The sequence below is a fragment of the Balaenoptera borealis genome (genome assembly GCF_965194805.1).
Source record: "Balaenoptera borealis genome assembly, chromosome: 15".
In the NCBI taxonomy this organism is placed as follows: Eukaryota; Metazoa; Chordata; class Mammalia; order Artiodactyla; family Balaenopteridae; genus Balaenoptera; species Balaenoptera borealis.
This window is the reverse complement of record NC_138871.1, coordinates 73,138,779-73,164,562: the sequence shown is the minus strand read 5'-3', so window position 1 is coordinate 73,164,562 and position 25,784 is coordinate 73,138,779. Positions and strand designations below refer to the sequence as shown.

Genomic DNA, 25,784 nt, shown 5'->3' with positions numbered 1-25,784 from the left:
TTATCATTTAAAAGTCTTTTTCATTTGTTAGATTTTAGATAATAGAGCATTTTTCCTCTATAGGTCCATACTTCTGTACATGTGTCTATGACATTTGATATAGCTACAGCTTGGTTTCTAGCTGGTCAAGATGGTCTAAGATCAGCTTAGTTGTTTTAGTATTAGAATTAATGCTCACTGGAGTTCTCCTTGCTTATACTTTTTATGATCTTACTGGAGGCAGAGCAGTCACCACTAATTAGCACCTTCTTCAAGTCTCAGCACACATTATCAGGGGCTGTGAAGACTGTGACTGGATGCATCCCTAGGATTTGGGGGCATTTATGCCCCACCAAGGTGAAAGTCTTGGCTTAATTCCATATCTCTCTTCCTATAATTCCTGGAGGAATTTGGAAATCCTGGATAATTACAAAAACTGTAGACCCACTCAGTCATGAACCCTTCCTCCTCATCCCCCAAATGTCTTATAATTCATACTCCTGGTTCATTATCCCACAACTAACTTCCTCTCAACCCTTTGCAAATCCTCCTACACCCTCTATCACTTTGCAGAGTGCTTTCTCTAGCACTTTCCGTAACTGACATCCAGCTCTCCTTTGAGAGGCATGCTTCTCTTGCAGTCCTTAAGCAATTCCGACCAATATTCCCTTTCCCAGTTCTCAGTAACTTTCCCTGACACTCTCCCACGCCTAGGATGACCCAACCTACCTTTATTTAAATTCCCATAGCATTATAAACACCACTATCAGAGTACCTGCCACATATTTACTGGGATAGAGAAAAGACTAGAGAGTTAAGAGAATAAAAAATTAAATTTTGGTAAAGTTTCTATGTGCGTGTTTGTGGATGAGAAACTGGTCCACGGCCAGAAGATGCTTCAGAAGTTGGACAAAGAGGTCACATCTACAATGTGAAAATCTGACTATTACCAATAGCTTGGGACGAGAAGGCAACATACCTGAGCAAATGGCCAAGAAATCAAGATGCAGTACTAACACCCAGCTCTGGACCAATTCTACATGTTCTGGTTTCTTCCCTCTACTAAAGCAGGATAATGTGCAAGGACAATGAATAAAATGAAAATGTGTATTACTAATATGGTCTGTTGGCCTGAAAGGAATTGTGAGCAATGATGGAGATATATCAAGATACTTGCATGTGTAAGCAGAAAATTCTTAACTAGCACATGACAGTCTCCATCTCTGTCAATCAAGATTATTTACTACTAATGAATGAATGAATAAAAGTCGTTTCGAGGATGCTCTTCAGAAGAGTTAAAATAATATTTGTGGAACATTCTGCATGTGACTGGATTTATTTTGATGACTGCCAATTTCTTTGACAACTACTCATTTTACTTTTTAGAAATGGACTTATTATATCTAAGGGAGAGCCCAATAAATTCAAATAGAACTAAAAAAAAACAAAGAAAGAAAATTCTAACACAGGGACTAGTTGCGCAGCAATGTTCCCTTGTGCAATGTTAAGTGGCACAAGTTAGGTGGCAAATAAAAGCCTTCTTAATTTGAACTTTACTGTCTCTACATCTATATTATTCTGGTATCTCTTGTTAGGGAATCACAAAAGTAGTAGCAATATTCTTTAGAATAAAGAATATTATAGCCATTTGTTTAGCTGTCTGACTCTCCTACTAGAATTATGAGAAATCTAGGGGCAAGGAGTAACCCAGAGTCTACCTGCATCACAGTCAACAGTGACCACTCAGTAAAAATGTGTTAAAGTGGTTATTCTAAAGCCATTAAGAAAAGAGGCCTGCAATATGGTAATGTGTCTTTCTTGCCTTCCCAGTAACTATTAGCTCTTTCATAGACATTATTGTCTACTATTCTCCAGGGCAAAGAAATGTTGGTTTGTTGATATTTGTTAACTAATTATAATAATTTCTGACACTAGAGAACTTGGGAGAAACATAGGAACATATTAGAAATAGAATCTTACCGATAGAAAAAAAAATCATGCAAAGTCTCTAAATGAATGGTTCTAAGCTTCAGATACCACAACTGTCTCACTTTTCCTTGCTATAAATGTAGGCAGTTGATATAGCTCAGATATATACAAGGAAGCCTGCATCAACATGGCATTTCTACACTCAGTATTACACTCTATAAAATTAAGTACTTGGTTTTTATGATTTTTCAGGAAACGGTAATGGATTTATTATGGAGAGATAGAAATAATGAGTGCTTATTACCTGCAAAACATTATACTTGGTTCTTTAGTCTTATTTAATTCTGAGTTACTTATGAGGTATGCATTAATGTGTCTATTTTTCAGATGGAAAGACTGAGGTTCCAAAAGGTAAAGTGACTTAACCAAGATCATCCAGATAGTAAGTGGTAGATCAAGAATTCTAAACCAGGTCTGACTCCAAAGTCTGTATTTTTCACTAATGGAACATAAAATTGGTTACTGTAAACTCAGTCCACAAAAGAAGGACTGAACTTCTAAAATTTAGAATCTAAATAGCATCTTAGGATAATCATTTTATTCCCCTTAATTTTTCATAGTCAAACTAAAAATATGGACAACAAAATTAGAATTCTAATAGCAATATAGTATAATAAGTTTATCAACTATATTACCTTGTAGCCTCGTCTTCTAGTTTCTTTTTCTGTATTAGCTCTGATCTTTTTCTTTCAATTTCCCTCAGTTTGTCACGTTTGATCTTATAAAGTTGTTCAAGGGCTAACTGCTGTGTATTGTAGCTTTCTCTCAGTTCCTAAGGAGAAGATAAAAAGTCAACGTGGCATTGATTTAAATACTTTTGTCTTATGCAAAAATGTGGCAACTGCATTAAAAGATAAAAATCATAAAGCAAGTTAAACTAAAGTAAAAAGATTAAAAGTCTTAAAAAATCTAGATGATTGAAAAATTCTTGAAAAGATTAAGTATTTAAGGTATGTGGCCACTGAGGACAAATGCATGTTAAAATCATCTGCTTTTATATTAATTCATTTCTAAGGAACATAGAATCTTTCACAAGCCAATTCTTTGATTTAGTACTTCATTTTCAATAAAAAAGCAATCTACTAAAAATACGGGGAAATAATTTGCTTGTTATAACATTTGAAGAGGAATTTTGTTCAGTCATATTTTTGACACATGTAGTTTAACCAAGTTACCCATAACTTTTACCCAGTAAAATACTGAACTAAACACAGAAGCAATTATTCAATAATTTAATAATTATTCAATATTTATTTAATTTAAATAATAACATATTAAATAATTTAATAACTAAAAATGGAAAAGATAATGTCTACCTAAAACCATGACTAGAATGGGCCAAAATAATGAAAAGTATTCCAAACAGGAATTAAAATAAACAACTGTTTATTGAGCATCTAGCTCTGTGCAAAGTGCTATGAAGATTCACAGCGATCCAATCCAAGGCTGTCTGACTCCCAAGTCTATAGTTCTTGTCTCAAAGTAAATTGCCAAAATCTGGGATATAGATAAGTGTCTTCGCAGAAACTTGTGATTATCTGTTCAGCATTTCCTTTCCCTCTTCTGCTAACAGCACCCTTCCTCCTTTTGGGAAGCTGATTTACCCCCCAATCCCACCCTTCTATGTGGTTTTGATGAGTCTGTCAGATTCAGTGCTCCTCCCACTCCCACCCAAGTGTGGTCACTTATCTAAACAATCACAGCACCTCACCTCCCTGGCAAGAATGACTGGTTCAAAGGATGTGCACATGATCCAGGCTGGGCCACAATCCCTTCCCGGGATTCAGATATATTGAAGAGGGGAGAAAGAAGTCTTTCCTTCACTAAACTCATTAAAATGGGATAAGGTAAACCTGGAGCTGCCCCACTTCCTAGTGAGGCCAGCAGGGGTAGGAATGAAGTCAAAACAGGAAAGAGAGAAGCAAAGATTAGAGATAGAGCTGGAGAGAGAGGGAGTGCTGGGGGAACCAAATCTCCAACTTCATTCCTGTGTCTAGGAACTGCCCCGTCTACTGATTCAGTCAGTGGTCTTAGTACTCTTGCAATAACCACTCTTTTCAGCTTAACTATTTTGAACTGAATTTCTTTTACTTGGAATCTATAGAATCCTGAACAAGGGAGTAGAAAAAGCCTGGGATAAGGAAGAGGAAAAAAACCCAAAAAACTAAGAAACTCCCACAAAAACCTGAAATAAACAAAAGAGACCTCATGGCAAAGGTGGGAGCTTCGACATTTAGATAGAATTTTTTGGTAAAAGATGTCTTGGGGCATCTATCTACACACAAAAACAAAACTCCAAACCACAAACAAACAAACGAAAACGACCTAAGCTCTACTTCTTTTCAGGAATAAAAATATTTTATAGGTGAACCCTTTTAACTTGATTGAAATGGTAGATCTTATCTGAGTAAATGTGGTATCCAGAGACTATGTCCAAAATGTCTAAGATCAAGACTTGCAGCTTAAGACAACAAGAATACAAATACTACATTCATAGAAAAGTTTTCACAGATCTCAGCTTCTGTAGTTCTCTTTGTTGCACCTTTCTCTAAACTCTATTGACGGGACTTCCCTGGCGGTCCAGTGGTTAAGACTTTGCCTTCCAATGCAGGGGGTGAGGGTTCGATCCCTGGTCAGGGAGCTAAGATCCCACATGCCTCGCGGCCAAAAAACCAAAACATAAAACAGAAGCCATATTGTAACAAATCAGTAAAGACTTTAAAAATGGTCCACATCAAAAAAATCGTTTAAAAAAAACCCCAAACAACTATATTGAAAAGCAGAAGACTACAATGGTTACAATCTGTGGAGAAGCGGTGTGGTTTAGTGATAAGGACTCATGGAGCATGGGTCTGGAATAAGAATGCCAAGGTCTGAATCAGGCTCTGTCTGTGACTAGCTGAGTAATCTTAGGAAAGTTACTTAACAGTCTCCTCATCTGTAAAATGGGGTTAATTACAGTACATGCCTCACAACACTGTTATGAGGACTGAATGGGTTAATACACATAAAGCGCTTACAATAGTGCAGGGCACACAGTAAGTCCTCAATAAATATTAGCTATATTATTGGCTGAAGTCATAAATAGAATTATAAGTTTAAAACGAGAGTAAAGAGGAGCCAAACTAATGTCTGATCTTAATATGGCTGTAAGGTTAGCCCCCTAACTTGTCCTTTAAAATACTGTTCTAAGTCTTCCTTCATTAGCCCATTCCTCCAATGTGTGAGTTAACGAGCTTCCTTGTGCTCCCCAAGACGTTCTGTGCATTCCCCTATCACAGGCAGGGTCTTCTGACTGTATGACTGTCTCCACTGGAGTGAGTTTCTTGACAACAGGACTGTCTTTCATCAAGGTATCCCCACACAAGAGAGAGCCTCGTACAGTGTAGTTATTTAATTAGTATTTACTGGATGAATGAAAATACATAAACCATAGACTATGCATATTAATAAGATTTGAAGAGCACCACAGGGCTTCCCAAAAACATTTCTTCTGCCTGACTTACAATGATCCTAGAAATTCTTATCATTAGACTCACTCCTCTGAGTTAAGTCATGCTTCCAGGAGGTCCTGGTTAAATCTATCAGTTAACTATCACTTTGCTGTACAGCAGAAATTAACACAACATTGTAAATCAACTATACTTCAATTAAAAAAAAAATCTATCAGTTAACTGAAAAGAAGTAAACAATCTGCACTTACGAACAGAACTGTACTCCATCTTAACGGAATAATAGATCATTCTTTTCAGGTTAAGGAAGTTCTCTTCCATTCCTAATATGCTAATAACTTTTTCATTTTTTAATCATGAATAGATGTTAAATTTTATCAAATACCTTTTCTGCGTTTAGTGAGATAAGCATACTATTTTTCTCCTTTAATCTGTTTATATGGCAAATTACAGTCAACAGTTTTGTATGTCAAATCATCTTTGCATGGCTAAGGTAAATCCAACTTGGTCATAATGGAGTATCCTTCTTATAAATTTCCATATTCAACTTTTCAATATTCTTTAGAATTTTTGCCTCTATGCTAAATTGGTCTATAATGATCCTTTCTTATACTATTCTTATCAAAATTTGAGGTTTATGATAGTTTCATACAATAAGTTGGGAATATTCCCTCTTCTACATTTTGAAACAGATGTATAAGACTGGAGTTATTTATTCCTTCAGTAAAATTCTGGGTCTGGATTCTCTTTTAGGGAAGATTTTAAACTATGGAATTAAAATATTTTGTGACAATAGAGCTACCTAAATATTTTATTTTTCCTGAGCCAGTTTCAGCAAATTCTGATTTGTTCATTTCACCTATGTTTTCATATTTATGTGCAAAATTTTTCATAATAGTCCCTTCTCTTTTATTGTTTGCAATGTGTTTAGTTATAGTTCCTTTTCACTCCTTTATTTTTGTTTTTAAATTAAGTCTTGCCACAGGTTTGTTAATTTTATTAATCTATAAAGAGAGTCAAACTTTGGCTTTCTTGATTCTCTGTATTAAATATCTGTGTTCTGTTTCACTAATTTCCTTCTACTTTTTTCCCTTTATTACACTAGTCTTTTTCTAGTTTCTTAAGTTGAACACTTAGCTTATAAATTTTCATCTTTTTAAAAAAAAATATAACCATTTAAGGTCAAATCCTGACTCTCTGGGTTGAATTTCTGCTTGCTACCTGTGTGACCCTGGGCAACTTAATTTACTCCTATGTGAAATGTGAACAAATAATAGAACCTACCTCATCGGGTTAATATTAAGGATTAAATAAATTAATATAAGTAAAACATTTAGAACAGTGCCAGTCACAGATAAAGCCTTTAATAAATCCTGACTATTATTAGTATATCTTGATTTATGAATTAGAAAATAGTTATTGACTTCTGATATGGAATATGGGGAATCTGCTAATTTACACTATCCCCCATCTCCTCTCCATTTTCCAGTGTTAGTTATAATTTAAAAATATACTTATTCTTTTCATTTTCATAAACATTTGACAACATTTTGCAACTCAATTTTTCTCCAAGTTTTTATTTTGAAAACTTTCAGATCTACAAAAAATTTGACTAAGTTGAAGACGCTGATGCTTTCACCCCTAGAACTTCATCATTATTCTACGTAACTACGGTGTCAACGTCAGTACCAAACTAAAGAAATTTGACAGTGACATAATAATCTTAATACAGAATTCATATTCAAAAGATGTTCCCTCCCAATAGTGTAAATATTATCCTTAATAACAGCTTTTTTTTTGGCTCCATAATCCAATCAAGGACCATACACTTCATTTCGTCATTGTGAGAAGATTTCCTCCATCTTTTATGAGATTCACATTTTTAGAGTGTGGGTTAGTCAGCTATTTTACAGACCAAACCACAATTTGAGTTTGTCTAATTATTTCCTTACACTTACATGGATGAAATATTTTTGGCAAAAATAGTATAGAAGTGATGTGTCTTTTTCAGTGCATCATATCAGGAGACACATAATGTCAGCTTCTGCCATTTGGGTAATGTTAAATTTGACTGCTTGGTTGAGGATGGTTTACCAGTTTCTGGCCTGAGTATTTTCTTTGCTCTTCATTGCCATTTCTAGATGATTATTTCTTCTCACTCTTACAAACTCCATCTTTTTCTGAGGCTCAGAATAACATCCAGCAGTACCACCCTCCCCTTCCTCTTTATTGTCATCTATGGATCACCTGGTCACTGATCCTCATTCACTCATTTTCATTATTCTTCCAGTCTTTGACATCAACGTAGATGACCCCATCAAAACCTCAACTCAGACTGATCTCCTCAAACACGGGGAGGGGTAAGTGTAAGCCTGGATGAAGTGAGAGAGTGGCATGGACATATATACACTACCAAATGTAAAACAGATAGCTAGTGGGAAGCAGCCGCATGGCACAGGGAGATTCGCTTGGTGCTTTGTGTCCACCAAGAGGGGTGGGATAGGGAGGGTGGGAGGGAGACGCAAGACGGAGGAGAAATGGGGATATATGTATATGTATAGCTGATTCATGTTGTTATACAGCAGAAACTAACACACCATTGTAAAGCAATTATACTCCAATAAAGATGTTAAAAAAAAAAAAAAAAAGAAAGGTAGGGGTTGAAATAGTAACCTGGGAAATATCAGAGTCAAGTAACAACTAAGAACATGTGGTTTATTTGATGCTGAGTTGAAAACTGTAAGAACTGGTGTCCAGGGTCCTGATAGGACTTGAGCAGCTCTGCTAAGTCACTCTAAGTGACCAGAAACTATGAATTCAAAAGCATTTTCAATGTTCATTCTTGGGGCTAAACATATATTTCAGCACACTGGAGGAAAATTTTCCAAGTGAATATTATACAGATAAGAAGGCTTAATTATCCCTTGGCATTGTTCCTTTCCTGCCTCAGAATTATTGAAAAAAATATTGAAAAACACAAATAGGATTTATGCAAATGTAAGTATTTGACATTAGATTTTCTGTAAAGGTAGTTTTATAAAACATAATTATAATAAAGTGTATATGGTTTAAGAAGGTTATAAAGTTTAAAAGCATCACAGTAGGAGGATTACAACTTTCTATTGTGATAAAATCCATCAAAAATAAAACTTCCCATTTTGACTAAAAAAAGAAAAAACAAAACAACTGATCTCCTCAACAATGACTTTTTTTTTACTCCATTTAATTCCTCATTTGCATTATTATACCCTGAATCTCATCATCATCACAAAGAGAACTACCACTGATCAGTATCCCATTTTCCAAACATAAGTTCTTATTCTTCAAGCTTTTCTTATATATGGTACATCCATTTCAACAGGTTTCCAACCTCACTGAGACCTCCATTCTGTTGATCCTATCATCCTCTCTTTTTTCATCAGGACCCCTTCCTCTCTTCATATCCCTTCTTGTCCAGTACATATTTGAGTTCATGTTTATCACAATTACTGTGTTAAGATCTGTAGCTCCCTTGTTCCTCCCTCTCTGCCCATGTCTATTAAAACCTCAAACCCGTATGAATCTATTAACCTATGTAATCATCCTTTTCCATGCTTACACATAAACAGCTGAACTTCGGTGGAGGAAAAAAAAAAAGACACAATTAGGACTGCTGTTTTCAATTTAAATTCATGAACTCCAACTTCAAATAGGCATTCAACATTGCTCAGGACACCTACTGTTTTCCTCTACTAAGCTTGCACTCCCCACCCCCACTAAGATGTGTATTTCATGCCTACTTTTTACTCCTGAAATTTCCCAATCTTCCATTCATTCTTTTCACTACCAGCCAATAATCTTGCCTCATTAAGCCAGACTGGAACTCCCTCATCTTTCCATCTCAAAAGCAATAAAACTTCCTGCATCTGTATCCATCTCCTTCTAGCCTAGTTTGAGTTATTCCATGTCCTCAACCACCCATGAAGACTCCTTGTAATGATCCAACTTGCTTCTGATTTTAGGTTTTAAAGCTATCAACTTCCTACTCTCCACCAACAAATTTAACCGACTTCACACCTATCTTATTCCCATATGCTACACTGGAAGTATTCTTTTTCTCTTGTCCTTCAATCTATGCTCCAGATTATATCTTAATCTGCTTCCTTGGGACTTTGCTCTATCAATTATCACTATTTTATACAGTCAGTCTCAATCTCTCACTTTCCTCCTCCTTCCCTTCCTCTCTCTTCTACTTTAACTCTTGTCTTTCTTTTCTTTCTTCCTTTTTTTGAATTTAAAAAATAGCCTTTACTTAAAAGAATAAATTACATGGAATCAGAAGTTTTCCTAAAACCTGGGATACATGGTTTTCTGCTGTTTTTTGACTAATTTCTTTCTACTTTTTTCTCATAAACTCTATATACCAATACTAACTCTAAATGCTGTATATTTTTCTGACTGAGAACATTCAAAACCATTCATTCACTCGACAAGTATGTATTGCCACACATGATGTTCCATGCACTGTTCTAGGTGCTGGGAATTCAGCAACGAAATATTTGTCTTGAGCTTGGCAATCATCTTTAAGACATTGAGATGGATAAGGTTAGTTACCTAAAAAGCTTAATTTTCTCCATTTCCATTCTTCTGTTCTAACAGAAACTATCCATTCCTCATGTACCCATATGCTGCACAAAAAGGTGATACCACTTTCAAGGGTGGTCCTAATTATTCTTTTATTTTTCAACTTTATTAAAGTATAATTGGTAAATAAAAACTGTATATAGGGCTTCCCTGGTGGCGCAGTGGTTGAGAGCCAGCCTGCCTGCCAATGCAGGGGACACGGGTTCGGGCCCTGGTCTGGGAGGATCCCGCGTGCCGCGGAGCGGCTGGGCCCGTGGGCCGCGATTGCTGAGCTTGCGCGTCTGGAGCCTGTGCTCCACGGCGGGAGAGGCTGCGATGAGGAGTGGCCCCCGCTTGCCGCGGCTGGAGAGGGCCCTCGCACAGAAACGAAGACCCAACACAGCCATAAATAAATAAATAAAACTGTATATATTTAAGGTATACAATTTGCTGCTTCAATACACATATACACTGTGAAATGATCACCGTAATCAAGCTAATTAACATATTCATTTCCTCATATAGTTACCATTCCCTCCTTCCCCCCCCCCATCGGTCTCTCTCTCCCTCTCTCTCTTCTCTCCCTCCCTCCCTCCCTTCCTTCCTTCCTCTCTTTCTTTCTGTGGTGAGAATGTTTAAGATATATACTCTTAACAATACTGTATTGTAGAGTTGAAATTTTCTAACTATAGTCACCATGCTGTGCAGTAGATTTCACAATTTATCCCTCTTGCATAACTGAAACTTTGTATCCTTTGTCATCTTTCTTAAACAAAGTTTTCCTCATGCTCTCTTTTCACTCTCCTAAAGAGCTGTTCACACGCACTCCACCCCTCCTCAGCTCCCATTCATTCCTGATCTGCCGCAATCCAGCCTCTGCTGGTCACTCAAATGAGATGGCACTTTCAGCAAGGTCTTCAAAGGTCTCCTTGTTGACAATTCAATGGATACTTTTCAGTACTAAGTTAACTGACTGCTCTGTATCATTTCCAATGACCACAGAAAGCCTCTTTTCTTGCTTTCTGTAACAAAAGTCGGTCTCCTGACCACTCTGACAGTATAGGTTTCATTCCCTTTTACATTCCTAAATTGCCTCTGATGAAACCTCAACAAGCAGTGAAAGGTTGGAAGGCAGGAAGCAGAAGGAAGAAAGAAAAACAAGAGACAAAAATAATCTGCTAGCCTGTGGAGAATCAAATGCTAACTCGAAGAATCAGACTTCTGTGTGTGAGTACAGTCCACAAATATCATCAAATTGCACTGTATACGTGAAGAAACTTAGGTTTACATTTCTGTGTGATCTGCAGCAAAAGTTCTAAGACCAGATAATCTGGCCATTCATGCTATAACCATAAAGGAAAGGATGATACCATCTTTCCAACTGCCCTACCTTTGCTTAGGTAACAAATGAGCTCTACTTATGTTCCTGTCTTCATTGTGTATATATATGTAATTGCCCTATTGCCATCCATTTTAGTACTGAGTAGAATACAGTTGAAAATCTACTAGGGTCAGCAAGTGGTAAATATAAAGCAACTTTCTTTAAACTAAATCAAAATAGGAATTCATTGAATGTTTTAAATATTCTTTGTGCTATCTATACATGACAAAGTGAACTACTTATTTATAAATATGATTTAAACATTTTTATCTGTGGTGCAAGCATATCTAAATATGAGGCCTGATAACTAGACAAAACTAAAGCTGCACCTGCATTATTGGTTCTTTAAGATTTTTCCTTATAGCAGTATTAGGAAGCAGCCTGATATATACATGACATAACCTTGCACGAGATTTCAAAAGGTATAAGTTTTATTTTAAACAGTAATTTCAGTGATATGGGTAAATAATTTAATCTCACATTCCCTTAGTTTCCCTTCGAATTGAATGAGTAATCATCCCATCAGTTAGCCCGACTCACAGGGATGCTCTACGGGAACCAGGAAATATTTCTCAGTGTCTTGGGCTCCTCATGAGAAAGGTTACTCTGGGCAACCCTACTGATTCCTGGCATTAGACTCAAACAGGCAGTGAGACAGCAGAAGGATATTTAAGCAAGCAGAAAGAAAAATGTCTATATTGTATATGTTATTTCAAACAAGGATATTCAGATAAATGCAAAGAATAGTCTCGTTTTTTAAAAAAGAAAACAGTAAAGTAACTCAAAGAAAAGGAGCTAGATATTAGAAAATAACCTTAAGTAAGAGGAAGAGGTTGTTGAGACAGCTTAGCAGAGACAAAAGGCACTGAAGAAGAGAGTCATCCATATTCCCACACTGTAAGATAAGGCAGATAAAAAGCCAATTAAACTAGGTACAGATTTTTAAAAAAATAATGTAGGGAAGATAACTTGGCTGGTTTGTCTGTCCATCAATGACAAATTATTTAGTCTTCTTTAAATTTTTTTTCTACAGAATATATGCTTGTGTGGAATGTATTATTAACATTATTCACCTCAAACTTCCCTTTCTTAACAGAAGCCACCATGGTTTCTTTTACCATTCTGTTTACTCTATGGTTGGTGTAACATTATTCTAAATAAGTTAGCAAAATGAAAGTCACATGAAGAGACACAGAGCTGCCTGAAAAGCTTTGTAATACGTTATGCTCTAAAAACTTCATGCTTCATTAGCAAGGGAGTAACTGAAACTAGTCCCAAATTTTAATCATGTGCCATTACTCTGGTTGCTAGCTTTTAATATTTTCTTTCACGGGCATGGCTTCAGTATACAACTAACACTGCACAGAATGATAAGCATATGGTATACGTTTTGGACATCTGTTCTGCCACTGCAGCAAATAATGAATCATGAATCTACTTTTCATGCAAAATTTTAGTGCCAAATTGTGCTTTGGATTTCATTGGTTATGGCATTATTTCACAAAGGTTAATTAAATTGTAAAAAAAAAAAAAGAATTTAGTGTGTTAAAAGAGCCTCTACAACCTGGACTATTTAAAATTTTCCATATTTCCCATTTTCAAATTTGCCTAAGATCATTCTGGCTGAGATCTAATACTGACAAATCTAATCTAATCTAATCCTAATACTGACAAAGGTAATTATTTTTTAAATGTATAGATGCCAATAAAAACAGTCATCAAAAACTGGAAACTATGGTAAATTATATATTTACACGACTCAATGTTTACAATACACAGAGAACATTAAAAACAATCCTACAATTCTGGTATAGCTCAAATTATAAAAATAAATTATGAAATGTACTATATATAACAATAATAGCTTCAGTTATTCATTCAATTAAATCAAAATAAGGAAGGTAAAAAGGCAGCTAACTAAAAATGAATATAATAGAAGATAAATACCTTTAGTTGACTGTTAAACGAATCCATTTCTGATAGCTTAGATGCAGTTTCTTTTTCAAGAGCATCTAATTGTTCTCTAAGTCTTTGGCATAATTCTTCCTTTTCTAATGATTTTTTATGAAGTAAACCAACTCCTAAATCTGAAATACAAACATCATACAGTTTACATTTGGTAGAAGTTCCTGTCATTACCAGTAATTAACATTTACTGTCTGGTCAAATTGGTATAACTAGAGAGCCAAAGGCTATACACACATAAGGTGGATCAACTCAAGGGAAAAAACAATCAGCAGTCATTTCCCTTTTTCGGGTATCTTGGAAGATCCTCGTATGGAAATGTTATAAGCATTGGTTCTGTACTCAAAAGTACTAGAACTTGAAGTGACGCTCCATTTTGGGTAAGGTGCTTCACCCATCTCATCCGCAGGCTCTCCTATTCAATGGGCATTATGTATCACCCACCTCATATATGAGGTGATGATATAAAGCCATTAGTACAGAGTCTGGCCCATAGTAAATACTCAATTAATAGCTCCTATTGTTAAAGAAGCTTTCTATTTATTCTCAGTGCTCCCAAGAATAGGGGAATATTCACTACAAGGACTCAACAAATATTACTAACTGGATCATTCAGTGGTATTATTTTAGGAGGTAGGAACAGAGAGCTTCATTTTATATGACCTTTTCTTACACATTTAGGCAAGGATGAAAAAACTGGATGGAAATATATGATGCAGACTACATTTCAATAAATTAAGATAGCAATCTTACCATCTATTTAAATACAGCTGACCCTTGAACAACTCAGGGGGATTGGAGGGCTGACCCTCTGCTCTGCTGAAAATCCAAGTATAACTTGCAGTTGGCCCTCAGCATACGTGGTTGCAGTTCCTCCATATCCACAGTTCTAAGTCCTTGGATTCAACAACCACGGATCTGTGTAGTACTGTAGTATTTACTTATTGAAAAAAATCTGCATAGAAGTGGACCTGTGCAGTTCAAACCCACGTTGTTCAACGGTCAACTGTACATATTTTAAAACTTTATTGTATTTTTTAAAGTACAGAAATCTAGTACAAAATTCAAATAAAATGAAGCATATAGAGTAAAAAGTAAAAAAGTCTCTCTTCATCTCACCTCCTACCCCCCTCTTAGGTACTTGATATGTGCATACTCAGCATTTCCATGGGGCTTTAATGGGATCACGCTGTCTACGCGGCTTAGCAACTTGTTTTAAATTTAATAACACATCTCACCATTAAAGACATCTAGATCTAGTTCATTCTTTAAAATTGCTCCCTGGTAGTCCACATTATGGCTATTCCGTAATTTAGGTAACTATTCCCTTTTTGATTGCCATTTAGGTTGTTTCTGATTTTCTACTATTAAATAAAAATGCTGCCATAAACATACTTATATGTACATTTTAACGCACACATGGAAGTATTTTAAAGGCTAGGAGGTGAAAGAATTGCTACGTAAAAGGATGTGCACACTTTAAGTTTGGACAGAAACTGCCAAACTGCCCTTCCAAAAAGCTGTACCAGTAACAATGACACCAAATTACCTGTTTCTGCATATCCCTATCACCAGATACTATCACTCATTTTTCTTTTTTTTTAACATCTTTATTGGAGTATAATTGCTTTACAATGCTGTGTTAGTTTCTGCTTTACGACAAAGTGAATCAGCTATACATATACATATATCCCCATAACTCCTCCCTCTTGCGTCTCCCTCCCACCCTCCCTACCTCCCTATCCCATCCCTCTAGGTGGTCACAAAGCACCGAGCTGATCTCCCAGTGCTATGTGGCTGCTTCCCACTAGCTATCTATTTTACATTTGGTAGTGTATATATGTCCATGCCACTCTCTTTGTCCCAGCTTACCCTTCCCCCTCCCTGTGTCCTCAAGTCCATTCTCTACATCTGCATCTGCGTCTTTATTCCTGTCCTGCCCCTAGGTTCTTCAGAACCATTTTTTTTTAGATTCCATATATATGTGTTAGCATACGGTATTTGTTTTTCTCTTTCTGACTTACTTCACTCTGTATGACAGACTCTGCGTCCACCCACTTCACTACAAATAACTCAATTTAATTTCTTTTTATGGCTGAGTAATATTCCATTGTATATATGTGCCACATCTTCTTTATCCATTCATCTGTCGATGGACACTTAGGTTGCTTCCATATCCTGGCTATTGTAAATAGAGCTGCAGTGAACATTGTGGTACATGTATCTTTTTGAATTATGGTTTTCTCAGGGTATGTGCCCAGTAGTGGGATTGCTGGGTCATATGGTAATTTTATTTTTAGTTTTTTAAGGAACCTCCATACTGTTCTCCATAGTGGCTGTATCAATTTACATTCCCACCAACAGTGCAAGAGGGTTCCCTTTTCTCCACACCCTCTCCAGCATTTACTGTTTGTAGATTTTTTGATGATGGCCATTCTGACCGGTGTGAGGTGATACCTCATTGTAGTTTTGATTTGCATTTCTCTAATATTAGTGATGTTGAGCATCCCTTCATGTGTTTGTTGGCAATCTGTATATCTTCTTTGGAGAAATGTCTATTTAGGTCTTCTGCCCATTTTTGGAATGGGTTGTTTGTTTTTTTGATATTGAGCTGCATGAGCTGCTTGTAAATTTTGGAGATTGTATCACTCATTTTTCATTTTTGCTAACTGGCAAAAAAAATGCTTATTGTCATTTTAATTTGTATTTTCTTGACAACTACTGAAATCAAATAAACATCTATTTATATGGCCACCTACTTACATTTATCAGCCATCATCTTGAATTGTCTCATCTCAACCTTTGCTGGCTTTTTCCTCCTATTGGCTTGTCTTAGTTTCTGACTTGTATAAGCTCTAAATTCTTGTTGTATCATACATATTTCAATTTTTTTTTTTTACTGTTTATGACATCTTTCATCACGAAAAAGTTTTTCATTTTTATTTCATCAAAAACTAAATATTTTCCTTCATAGCTCTATGTATTGTTTGAAGAGACTTTTCTGACACCAAGATTATAAAAACGTTTTCCTCTGTAACATTTTTTTCTAGAGTTATATTTTATGTTTAGCCTCCCACTTTACCTAGAATTTATATCTGCAGAGAGTGAGGTAAACAGCTTCTTCACCCCCCTTTCAACTATCCCTCAAATCACTTAATGAAGAGATAGTAACTATTGAAAGCCCATCCTTTCCCCACTGATGTTAAATGCCAACTTTATCTAATCCTAAATTGCTATATATATATATATATATATATATATATATATATGGGCTTGTTTCTAGACTCTCTATTTAGTTCCAGTGTTCTCTTTCTCTTTTGGATCAATAATACATTATTTTAGGTACTACACCTTCCACAACTCATGTTTCGGTATCTGATAGGGCTAGACTCCTCCCCCCACCAATGTTTTTCCTTTTTAAGTCTTGGCTCATCTTGTGTATTTTCTCTTCTAGGTTAATTTGTGAATTATCTTGTCAAGTTTCATTTAAGGAAACCGGAATAAAACTGAATATATGGATGAATTAGTAGAGAACAAAATAACATCTTTAAAATATTGAGCGAGTTCATTCAGGAATATAATATGTATCTACTTATCCAGGAATCTTTTATGTCAATCAGTAAAGTTTTATGGCTGTGCGTTTCTTCTTTGTTCATTTAACAATGAGAATGCTGATGCGAATGAGACCTTTTTTCCCCTTATTTTCTAAATAAATACTTTCGATATATAGTAAAGTTGCTGATTTTTATATGCTGATTTTGTATCCAGGCACCTTGTTAAATTGTCTTATAATTCTAACAGTTTTCCAGTATTTCAATAAATATTTAATCATTAAATTACACATCTGCTATATGCAAGGCCTTGCACTTTGTTCAATGGTAGGTAAAAGTGAAGGATAAGGCATGGGTCCTATTCTAGTCAAGGTGGGAGACAAGCAATGGGAAAAATAACAGTAAAAGAATATTCATTCTTAGTATTCAAAATGAGCATCAGTAATAATGGATGCTTTCATACTGAATGTGATCATATCACATCTACGAGCCCTGTGTTCGGTAACTGAAAGAGGCAACATGGTAGTGTGGTGGGCTTTAGGAGTCAGACACACAAGAATTTGAGACCTACTATTACATGATCTTGGGTAATTACTTATTCTCTGTGAACCTCAGTTTTTCCAAGCTGCACAATGGAAATAACGACGACTACTTTACAGGGTTGTTGTAAAAATGAACGGAAATAATGCATGAAAACTACCTAGCATGGTGCTTGGCACATGGCTGATAATCTTAAATGGTTACCATTATGGACAGAGGAATCTAAGGGATACTGGGTACTTTGCAAACTCCAAATAAGAGCTTCCTATTCTAAACTGGGCTACAGCAAAGATTAATAAATTTATAAAAGCTAAATTGGATCACATTCCACAGAGAAAGAGTAGCTCTACCAGGCCCCTAATAAGACATATTCTACATTCTCTTCACAATCCAAATACTAACAATGAAGATGACAGTATACTTTCTACCCTGCACAGATCAGGAGTGCTGCCTTATCCTGCCTCTGGAATGCCTGTGAGGGGTAAGGTAGGAGCTGATACACTTCGAACGGCCAAGAAAAGCACCCTGTGCAAGGAAGATTGTCTGAGACGAGACATCAGTGGAAGGTGGGAGACATAATAAGAGTAGTTCACAAGATCAAATTTTCTATTCCTGGTATTTCTTCGATGTAAAGGGACCTTTACTAGAACAACAGTCCCAGCTTCTTTCTAACTCTTAAATACTTGGTGAGATCAAGATAAGGACCCGGGTGTACACAGCCCTATACCTTTCCTATCCCTTGCTTTCTTGAGGTTGAACTGCCTACAGGAATCTGCATTCTATGTTGTTCGTGCACCCAGTGTCTTACAGGGGCAGCTGTACTGCTCACAGATAAGCCATGCTGTCTAACATCAGCTTTATTAATAATGAGGTGATATTCTGGTCTCTCACGTCTTGCTCCTTTGCCTTATTTCTTAATTTGTTCAGAATTTGGGCAAAGAAGAGGGATGAACCTATTTACTGGCCCGCCTGAAAAACCAGAAGTATAATAAAGAGCCCTAGAATGAAAAAACTGACAGATACTCAGTGGGAGACATTTAGGATACTTTAGCTAGTTCTAACACATTTGCAGAGTTACTTTTCTTTAAATAAATCTTTCTTCTGCTACATTGTTATTGGCATGCTATCCAATGTAGAGATTTTTTTTTTTCTTCAGTTTCCTGGTTGAGACTTGAATCAAGAGAAATATTATATTCTCATAAATTACACTGGAATATTTTCTTCCACAGGTGTCAGAGGGCCAAGGTGGTAAAATTCTTTACATGAATCACAAAGTTAGATGATATAAAAGGTCTGGGAAGAGCGTACCAGTCTGCTTAGGCCTATCACTGCTGTACACTATCACCCTAGAATCCAACAGGTTTGGCTCCATAGAAAAGTCCCCTCACGAACAGTTCTTTACAATTAGTGCAGGATTTTGCCAAAATGCACATATAGCCTTGTGTTCAAGCCAAACTGAGGTCTTGTTTAACTGTAATGTAACATTTTATTTGATTGATATTTGAAATATATAAATAAAAATGGTATCAAGACAGGAAGTCAGACCACAATTGTTATTTTATTTCTATTTACGTTTTATTGCTAAAAATGCTCCAACGTGAGGTAATATTTTTCACATTATTTAAAAAATTTTAACTAGAGACAAAAAATGTTATTTATAACAGAATAATGCTATTTTAAAACATAACAGAATATAACTGATACATTCAGAAAAGAATAAAAGAGGCAAAACAAACCTTAGAGACTTACCAGGTGTGTTACTGAGCTGCATATTTTTAATTCTTTCATTTAATAATTGCTTCTCTGGCACCAAATAGATAAGCTTATTTTGATATTCCTTATAAAAAGAAAAAGAAACTCTGTAATGTTGTCTAAGAATTTTCTGAAAATGTAAAAACATGATTTAATCACTCTTGAAACTTAGTATAGGAATAATACGTAGAATAATATGTAAATTGCTTACAACTTATGGATAAACTAAAATGGAATTAAATGATGTATTTATTTATTAAAGACTTAAAACTCAAAGTGGTAAATGCCCAGATATTGTATAAATATTAAGCAGAATTTAACCAGATGTTAAGCACAGTTTTAGGTAGTCCACGAGATTCCTGATATTGTACAAGATTGTGTATATCTACATGCCTTTAGGAAGAATGTCTACCAGAGGCTCAAAGCGGTTCATGCCCCCAAAAGTGAAAACCACTCTATTAGGAAGAATTATTAATAACTGCTCATGTTTAAGGACAATTCAGCAGCAAAGGACTTACCTGAAGTTCCTGTTGAAGCTGCCTGATTTCCATAATTTCCAGGTCACACTGCTTATCCAGAACTTCCAGCTCAGTCTTTTGAGTTTGCTTCCTGAGTCGGACGTCTTGAAGTCTGCCTGAGATCTGCTGATGTTTGCCATTCTACAGGAAGAGAAACATATGGTAACATAAAATGCTAATAGGAAATGTTCCTATCAAGAGAACAATATTTTTATTTAAATTCTAAATGTCATTTATCATTTATACTCCATCTAAGATAAATGTCTAAAACCAAGTTAACTCAAGAGCGTTTTTAGCAGGAAACGTACCACTGTGAGTGTAAGAGCCTATTATGTTAAGATGAGAAAGCACAAACATAACACACTGAATTTCTTTTCTGAACTCAGCATTTAGGCACTAATTCATAGTATTAAAATATAAATAATCTCTTAGAATAATAAGGAGGAATAAGTGTGTGCATATGACAATTAGCATTACCTTCTCTGAACTTCTATTTCTATCCTCAATGCTGCCATCTAATTCTTCTAATTAAACAGTGTACAGGAGGGCCTTTTGGGGCCACACTACTCTTCTCCTATACCAATATTCCTTTCCCCTTGTTCTGAGAATAAGAGAAAAAAAAAAAAAAACCAGAACAAAAAACAGCAGAGATTCTCAATGGAAGCTAATAAGAAGGGTGAGGTGTTATGAGCTGAACTGTGTCCCCCAAAATTTATATGTTGAAGTCCTAACCCTCAGTAACCTCAGAATATGACTGTATTTGGAGACAGGACATTTAAAGAGGTAATTAAGATTAAATGAAGTCTTATGGGTGGCCCCTACTCCAATCTGACTGGTGTCCTTATAAGAAGAGAACATTTAGACACAAAAGAGACAGCAGAGATGCACAGGCAGAGAAAAGGCCACGTGAGGACACGGCGAAAGGCAGCCATCTGCAAGCCAAGGAGAGAAGCCTCAGAAGAAATCGAACATGCTGACACCTTGATCTTGGACTTCCAGCCTCCAGAACTGTGATAAAAATTGCCACCTGGTCTGTGGTATTTTGTTATGGCAGCCTTAGCAAATACAGTGGGGTGAGGAAAAATGAGGCTCCTGGTTAAAAATCACCAATAATGAAAGTTTTTACTGAAAAGTATGTTTCATATTTGAGAAATACACACGGAAGGGAATATGCTGTGTCCACCCTGGATATCATGCTGTTATCTTCAGCAAATGTTAAGTATAGGCCCTGGACCTTTCCAGACTCTGCACATTAATCTATGCTACTGCTTGGTGTGTTACCCCAGTTCTTGGGGGAAAAACAATCAAAAGGTTTCCTCCCATTGTATTTTTAAGGAAAAATACACAGTCAATATAATGGTTCAGACAGATACCCAAGTAGCTACACAAAGAAGTTAAAGTTTGTAGGACTGTTTTGTAGTACTATGGCATGATTAACAACTGTGGTATGCTTTCCTATTCATTTGAAGGCATAAAATAGTACCTTTCTGATGAAAGATATTGTGATTTTTTAAAAAAATGTAATTCAATTCATCAACCAAATAAAACATTAGACTACAATTAAACAAGATGTAAATATGGCTCTACTACATAGCTACACATGCATTTTTTGCAAAACCCTACTGTATTATCAGGTCAGGCTTATGTGATTACAGGATCATAGTAGAATAGTATGCCTTACTCAGACCCTTTCTATCTTCTCACTTTGCATTTCAAGCAAAGTCTTTTAACAGATACTCTGACATCTGATATGTAAAAACTGATAAGCATAATGGCCAATATTAGTTAACAACCATAGTTTTTTAGAACTGAAAGGAATCCTAAGAGATCATTTAGGTCAGCAGTTTCCAATTATTTTTTCTTTTTAGCAGTAGAATCCTTTTTTCCAAGCAAATTTTAGATAAAACTCCAACAGAAGTACAGCAGATAAATGTGGTGATTCTCTGTTGTGAAATGTGGGAAGAAGAAGTGGGGGGAGGAGATGCTGTCCTAGCGCCTAGGCTCTCCTCTCCCACCTTCTGGTTATCCCTCTGTAGCCCACCTTCCAGAGACCAGTTTGAAAACTGAAAATCACAGAACCAGCACAAACTTTTATTTTATAGACGCGCAAAGTGAGGCACAGAGAAGGGAGATGTCTTGCCCAAGAGTACCTTGTTTATCCACATCTGAACTAAGACCACAATATGAGTCTCAGCATTTCGAGTCACTATCCTTTTTTCATAAACTAAACTGTCTAAACTGTTAAAAAGCACATATGAAAATATGATTATTTAATTACATTAAAACATAACATATTCACGAGATAGATTTAAAAAACAATAATATTTTTCAACAGGTAACTCTAAGCATCATTCAGATAAATTTCACTTAAACCTATAGCCATACCAGTGCTTCCAACTCGAGATGAAGGCTTTTCTTTTTAGAGTTTAACCTGACAATTTCTTCCTGTTCTCTATTCCTTCGATTGAGAAGCTCCTGTCTACGAAGTCTCTCCCATTCTAAACGACGCTGTCTTTCAAGTTCCTGTTTTGCTGCCTGAAAATAATGAATTAAAGTTAATTTTTAAATTAAAATTTTGCCTCATTCAAAAATTGATGGAATGACAAAGTAAAGATGAGGCAGCATTTAGCACTTAGTGGGCTTGAGTTTCTAAGGGTAACTGGGCAAACCTAGTTTTATCAATGGGCCTAAACTAAAGACTTCCACAAAAGCAAATTTATCCACCAGACTTTCTGATTGCTTCATAGGGCCATCCTCTTGCTGTAGTTACTTTTCCCTTAATAAACAAAAGGATGACTTCATAAATGCAAATGTTAGTAGGAGTAACTGTACCTTTATTCTGTTATCAGGGAAGAAAAAAATTTTATTTACCTTATTTCAGTGCCACTGTAATTTACTGTGGTCCACGCACAGCCCCTGAAAACACAGCCAGGCCTCCCAGGGACCCCACACAGCACCAGTTATCCCAAGGACCTGCGCAAGCCCACCCTCGTGATCCCTCTCAAGGCCTTCAACTCCCCACTCTCTTCTTTCTGCCTCTCCAATTACTTGGCCTTTTACTCTGGATCCTAAGCTTACTTTCGTTTAATGACCTGATCACACTGACTTCTTCCTCTGGCTCCTCACTCAACTCAGCTTTGCAACCAATCTTGCACTGATTGAGATATCACCTGCAGACATGCTTTCTCTACCAGCTGTCAGCCCTGAAACCCCTCACAAGCAAGGACCCTCTATCTCTCCACAGGAGAAGGACGATTCAGATTCGTACAGGGTAAGAATGAACGAACGATGCTGAGAAAAAGCACAGCAAAAATTACCATTTTTTATCCAATGAAATGTAGGCACTTACTAAATGAAATGATTTTCCTGGGAAATAGAATAACTTAAAAAAATAACCTCTCGTCTTTCTATCTCTTTTCTCCTTTCTTCCTCCCGCTGTCTCTCCAGTTCCCTCTGCTTCTCCAAGTGCTTTTCGAATTCCAGTTGTTTCTTCCATTCCTGCTCTTGGAGCTCCCTCTGCTTCCGCTCCCACTCCTCCTTCTCCTTCTGGGCTTTGCGCTCTGCCTCCCTCTGCTGCTGCTCCATCACGGCCTGGCGTCGCTTCTCCAGCTCCACGTTCCCCCGCTCATAGTTGGCTTTCCGCTTGTCCTCGAACGTAACTAGGTAAGGTATATTGTAAGCATTCTTCAACATCAAGCCTACTGAACCTGTAATCTAGTCTCAACGTCCTCATGCCTCATGGTCACGTGACTGCTATTTCCCTGTGGATACTTCTCCGAAGGATAATTTTAACTCAAATGTAAACAGTAAAATATTTACTTTCTTATAAGAATATTCATTTTTGGAAAACAAATCTCTAAGTTTGAGTCCATCCAAGAGAAAAATAATTTTACTATTCCTGCCAATGAAAATACTTTTCAATTTTTTTCTCAGAATTTTCTTCAAGGATAACCAAAGTTGTATGGCTATATATTTGTTACATTTGGTATATGTCATTAACTTTTTAATATTTAAAAATATCTACACATGTACTTTTTCAACCAGTATTTAAACATTTTTTTAAAGCTCAAGATTTCGTTATAAAGCTTGCTATAATGATTTTTCCAAAACTGGGAGAAACACTTTAACTAGGACACCTAATACATACATTCTTGCCAAATATACATACCTGTCTCTTCCTCTCAGTTTTGACTATCTTAATTTTACTGATGTTGAAATCCATCCCATTCATCAAACAGTTTCTCGTACAGCATATAAAATATTCAGAATTTAAAAATTCTAAATATTCATTTATATTTCACAGTAAAATTTAAGAGAACTCACAATAAATATACAACTTGGACACTCGATGTTACCTGGTAATTTTTTCTGAGGTTCCTCTTCTTGTATTTTCTGATATGAAGGCAGAGTTCCGTTAATGGAATCAATTTGCTTTCCTCCTCTAAGAAAAGCAAACAACAAATAAATTTAGCATCATGAGATCTGAGAATTTTTAGACCAGATTATATAGACTACCACTGACTAGAGCAATTTAATATTTAGAATGTAATTAAAGATATTTAAAATATAGTGTGGTCTATAATTATACTGTACAGCAGTATATGGATTATCAAGCCAGAGAGATGTGGATTCAAATCATGGTTCAGCCAATTGCTATTCTTGGGTAAATTTATTCTTAATCTCTTTAGTCATCAGTTTCCTCATCTATAATGTGGTGAAAATACATACCTACTTTTTTTTTTTTTTTTTTTTTTCAGTTGCCCTTTGAACAACTTGGGTTTGAACTGCACAGATCCACTTATACATGGATTTTTTTTTCAATAAGTAATACAGAACTACATGATCTGTGGTTGGTTGAATCCTCAGATTCAGAACCACAGATAAGAAGGGCCGACCATAAAGTTATATTACACACCTACTTCTAATATCTACTCTCTTCTCAGTGTAACTCATTAAATACCAAAATCAAATGGCAATGTAAATGCCTGATTTTCCATGAAACTGGAGCAGAGGCCTCAGGAAATCCCAAAGTAATAATCATGTCTGCCAAACATGATCAAAACAACACCCCTTCATCTACAGAGGCACTCACCTAAAAGACGGAGGGACAAGCTCCGGAGGTAAAGTCAGTGGCAATGGCTGTCCAGCTTTGGCCATATCAGTGAGGTGCATTGCAAGGATAAACTCCTCAGCTTTTAGCTGCCCATCACCATCAATGTCAGCCAGAGTCCTAAAGAAAATATGAAAATTCACAACTTAGAAATAAAGTCTATTTAGAGTTAAAATATTTTCAGCAGAGTTCAATTTTTTATTTTTAAAACAAGAATAATGACAGTAGAACAGCTGGGTTAACATATTTTAGTGAAAAGTAAATACACACAGAAAAGTGAGCTAATTTTTACCCTTAATTTTCATATCACAAAAGAGAGGGAAGAAACGTTGAAATGGAAAGGGAAATATTCCTTCTGAAAAGGTGGCTTGTCTTGGTTCACGGTTAATTCACCCATCAAATCACATTTAGCTCCACATTAAAAATGAGATATTCTCTAATTCTCCATAGAAGGCATTATATAAAAGCAAACAAGTTTTACTTGTAAAATAATTAAATGCCAAATTCTCGAGGATAACATTTTACAAAGCAATTTTATTTGCTTACAGCTTTCCATTAATTTTCACATCACTGCTTTTACGGAATGTTTTTGAGTCACAAACTTTTACAGAAACAGTATAACAGAGAATGTATAGTTAAAAATCATAATCAACGGGCAAACTCACCAAATAGTAGCTAGCTGAGTTTGAGAAAGGTTTGACTGAAGAAGGGCATTTCTAGCTTGAAAACCTGATTGTGTGAGAAAAAGCATAAAAAAATTCTTTAGCCTCTTAAAGTCATGCAAACTTAAATAGCTGTACCCTTGATATAACACTGCTGCTATCCTGGGATAGCATTGGCTTTTACCATGCACCAGACACTGAGCATTCAGTAATCATCAAAACAAACACATTCCCTGGACCAAGGAGTTTAAAGTCTACAGTTAGTAGAATCAAGTGCTCCCGC

General features: G+C 36.0%; 1 protein-coding gene across 19 annotated transcripts in view; it reads right to left on the bottom strand.

The window, feature by feature from the left end:
• The window catches only part of ITSN2 (intersectin 2), a gene marked incomplete at its 3' end in the record, with an annotated part of 202,961 nt that overhangs the window by 77,475 nt on the left and 99,702 nt on the right, over positions 1-25,784 (bottom strand). For 14 of the 19 annotated variants that reach the window (XM_082358413.1, XM_082358415.1, XM_082358408.1 and 11 more), the window contains 10 exons: positions 25,505-25,568; positions 24,822-24,959; positions 24,085-24,170; positions 23,126-23,388; positions 22,115-22,264; positions 19,730-19,870; positions 19,209-19,341; positions 13,351-13,490; positions 12,218-12,298; positions 2,604-2,740 (listed from right to left, as the gene is read on the bottom strand). In XM_082358413.1, the coding sequence (XP_082214539.1) occupies positions 2,604-2,740; positions 12,218-12,298; positions 13,351-13,490; positions 19,209-19,341; positions 19,730-19,870; positions 22,115-22,264; positions 23,126-23,388; positions 24,085-24,170; positions 24,822-24,959; positions 25,505-25,568 (1,333 nt within the window). The remainder of the gene's footprint in view (positions 1-2,603; positions 2,741-12,217; positions 12,299-13,350; positions 13,491-19,208; positions 19,342-19,729; positions 19,871-22,114; positions 22,265-23,125; positions 23,389-24,084; positions 24,171-24,821; positions 24,960-25,504; positions 25,569-25,784) is intronic. The other 5 variants (XM_082358401.1, XM_082358407.1, XM_082358404.1 and 2 more) reach the window with 3 other exon arrangements.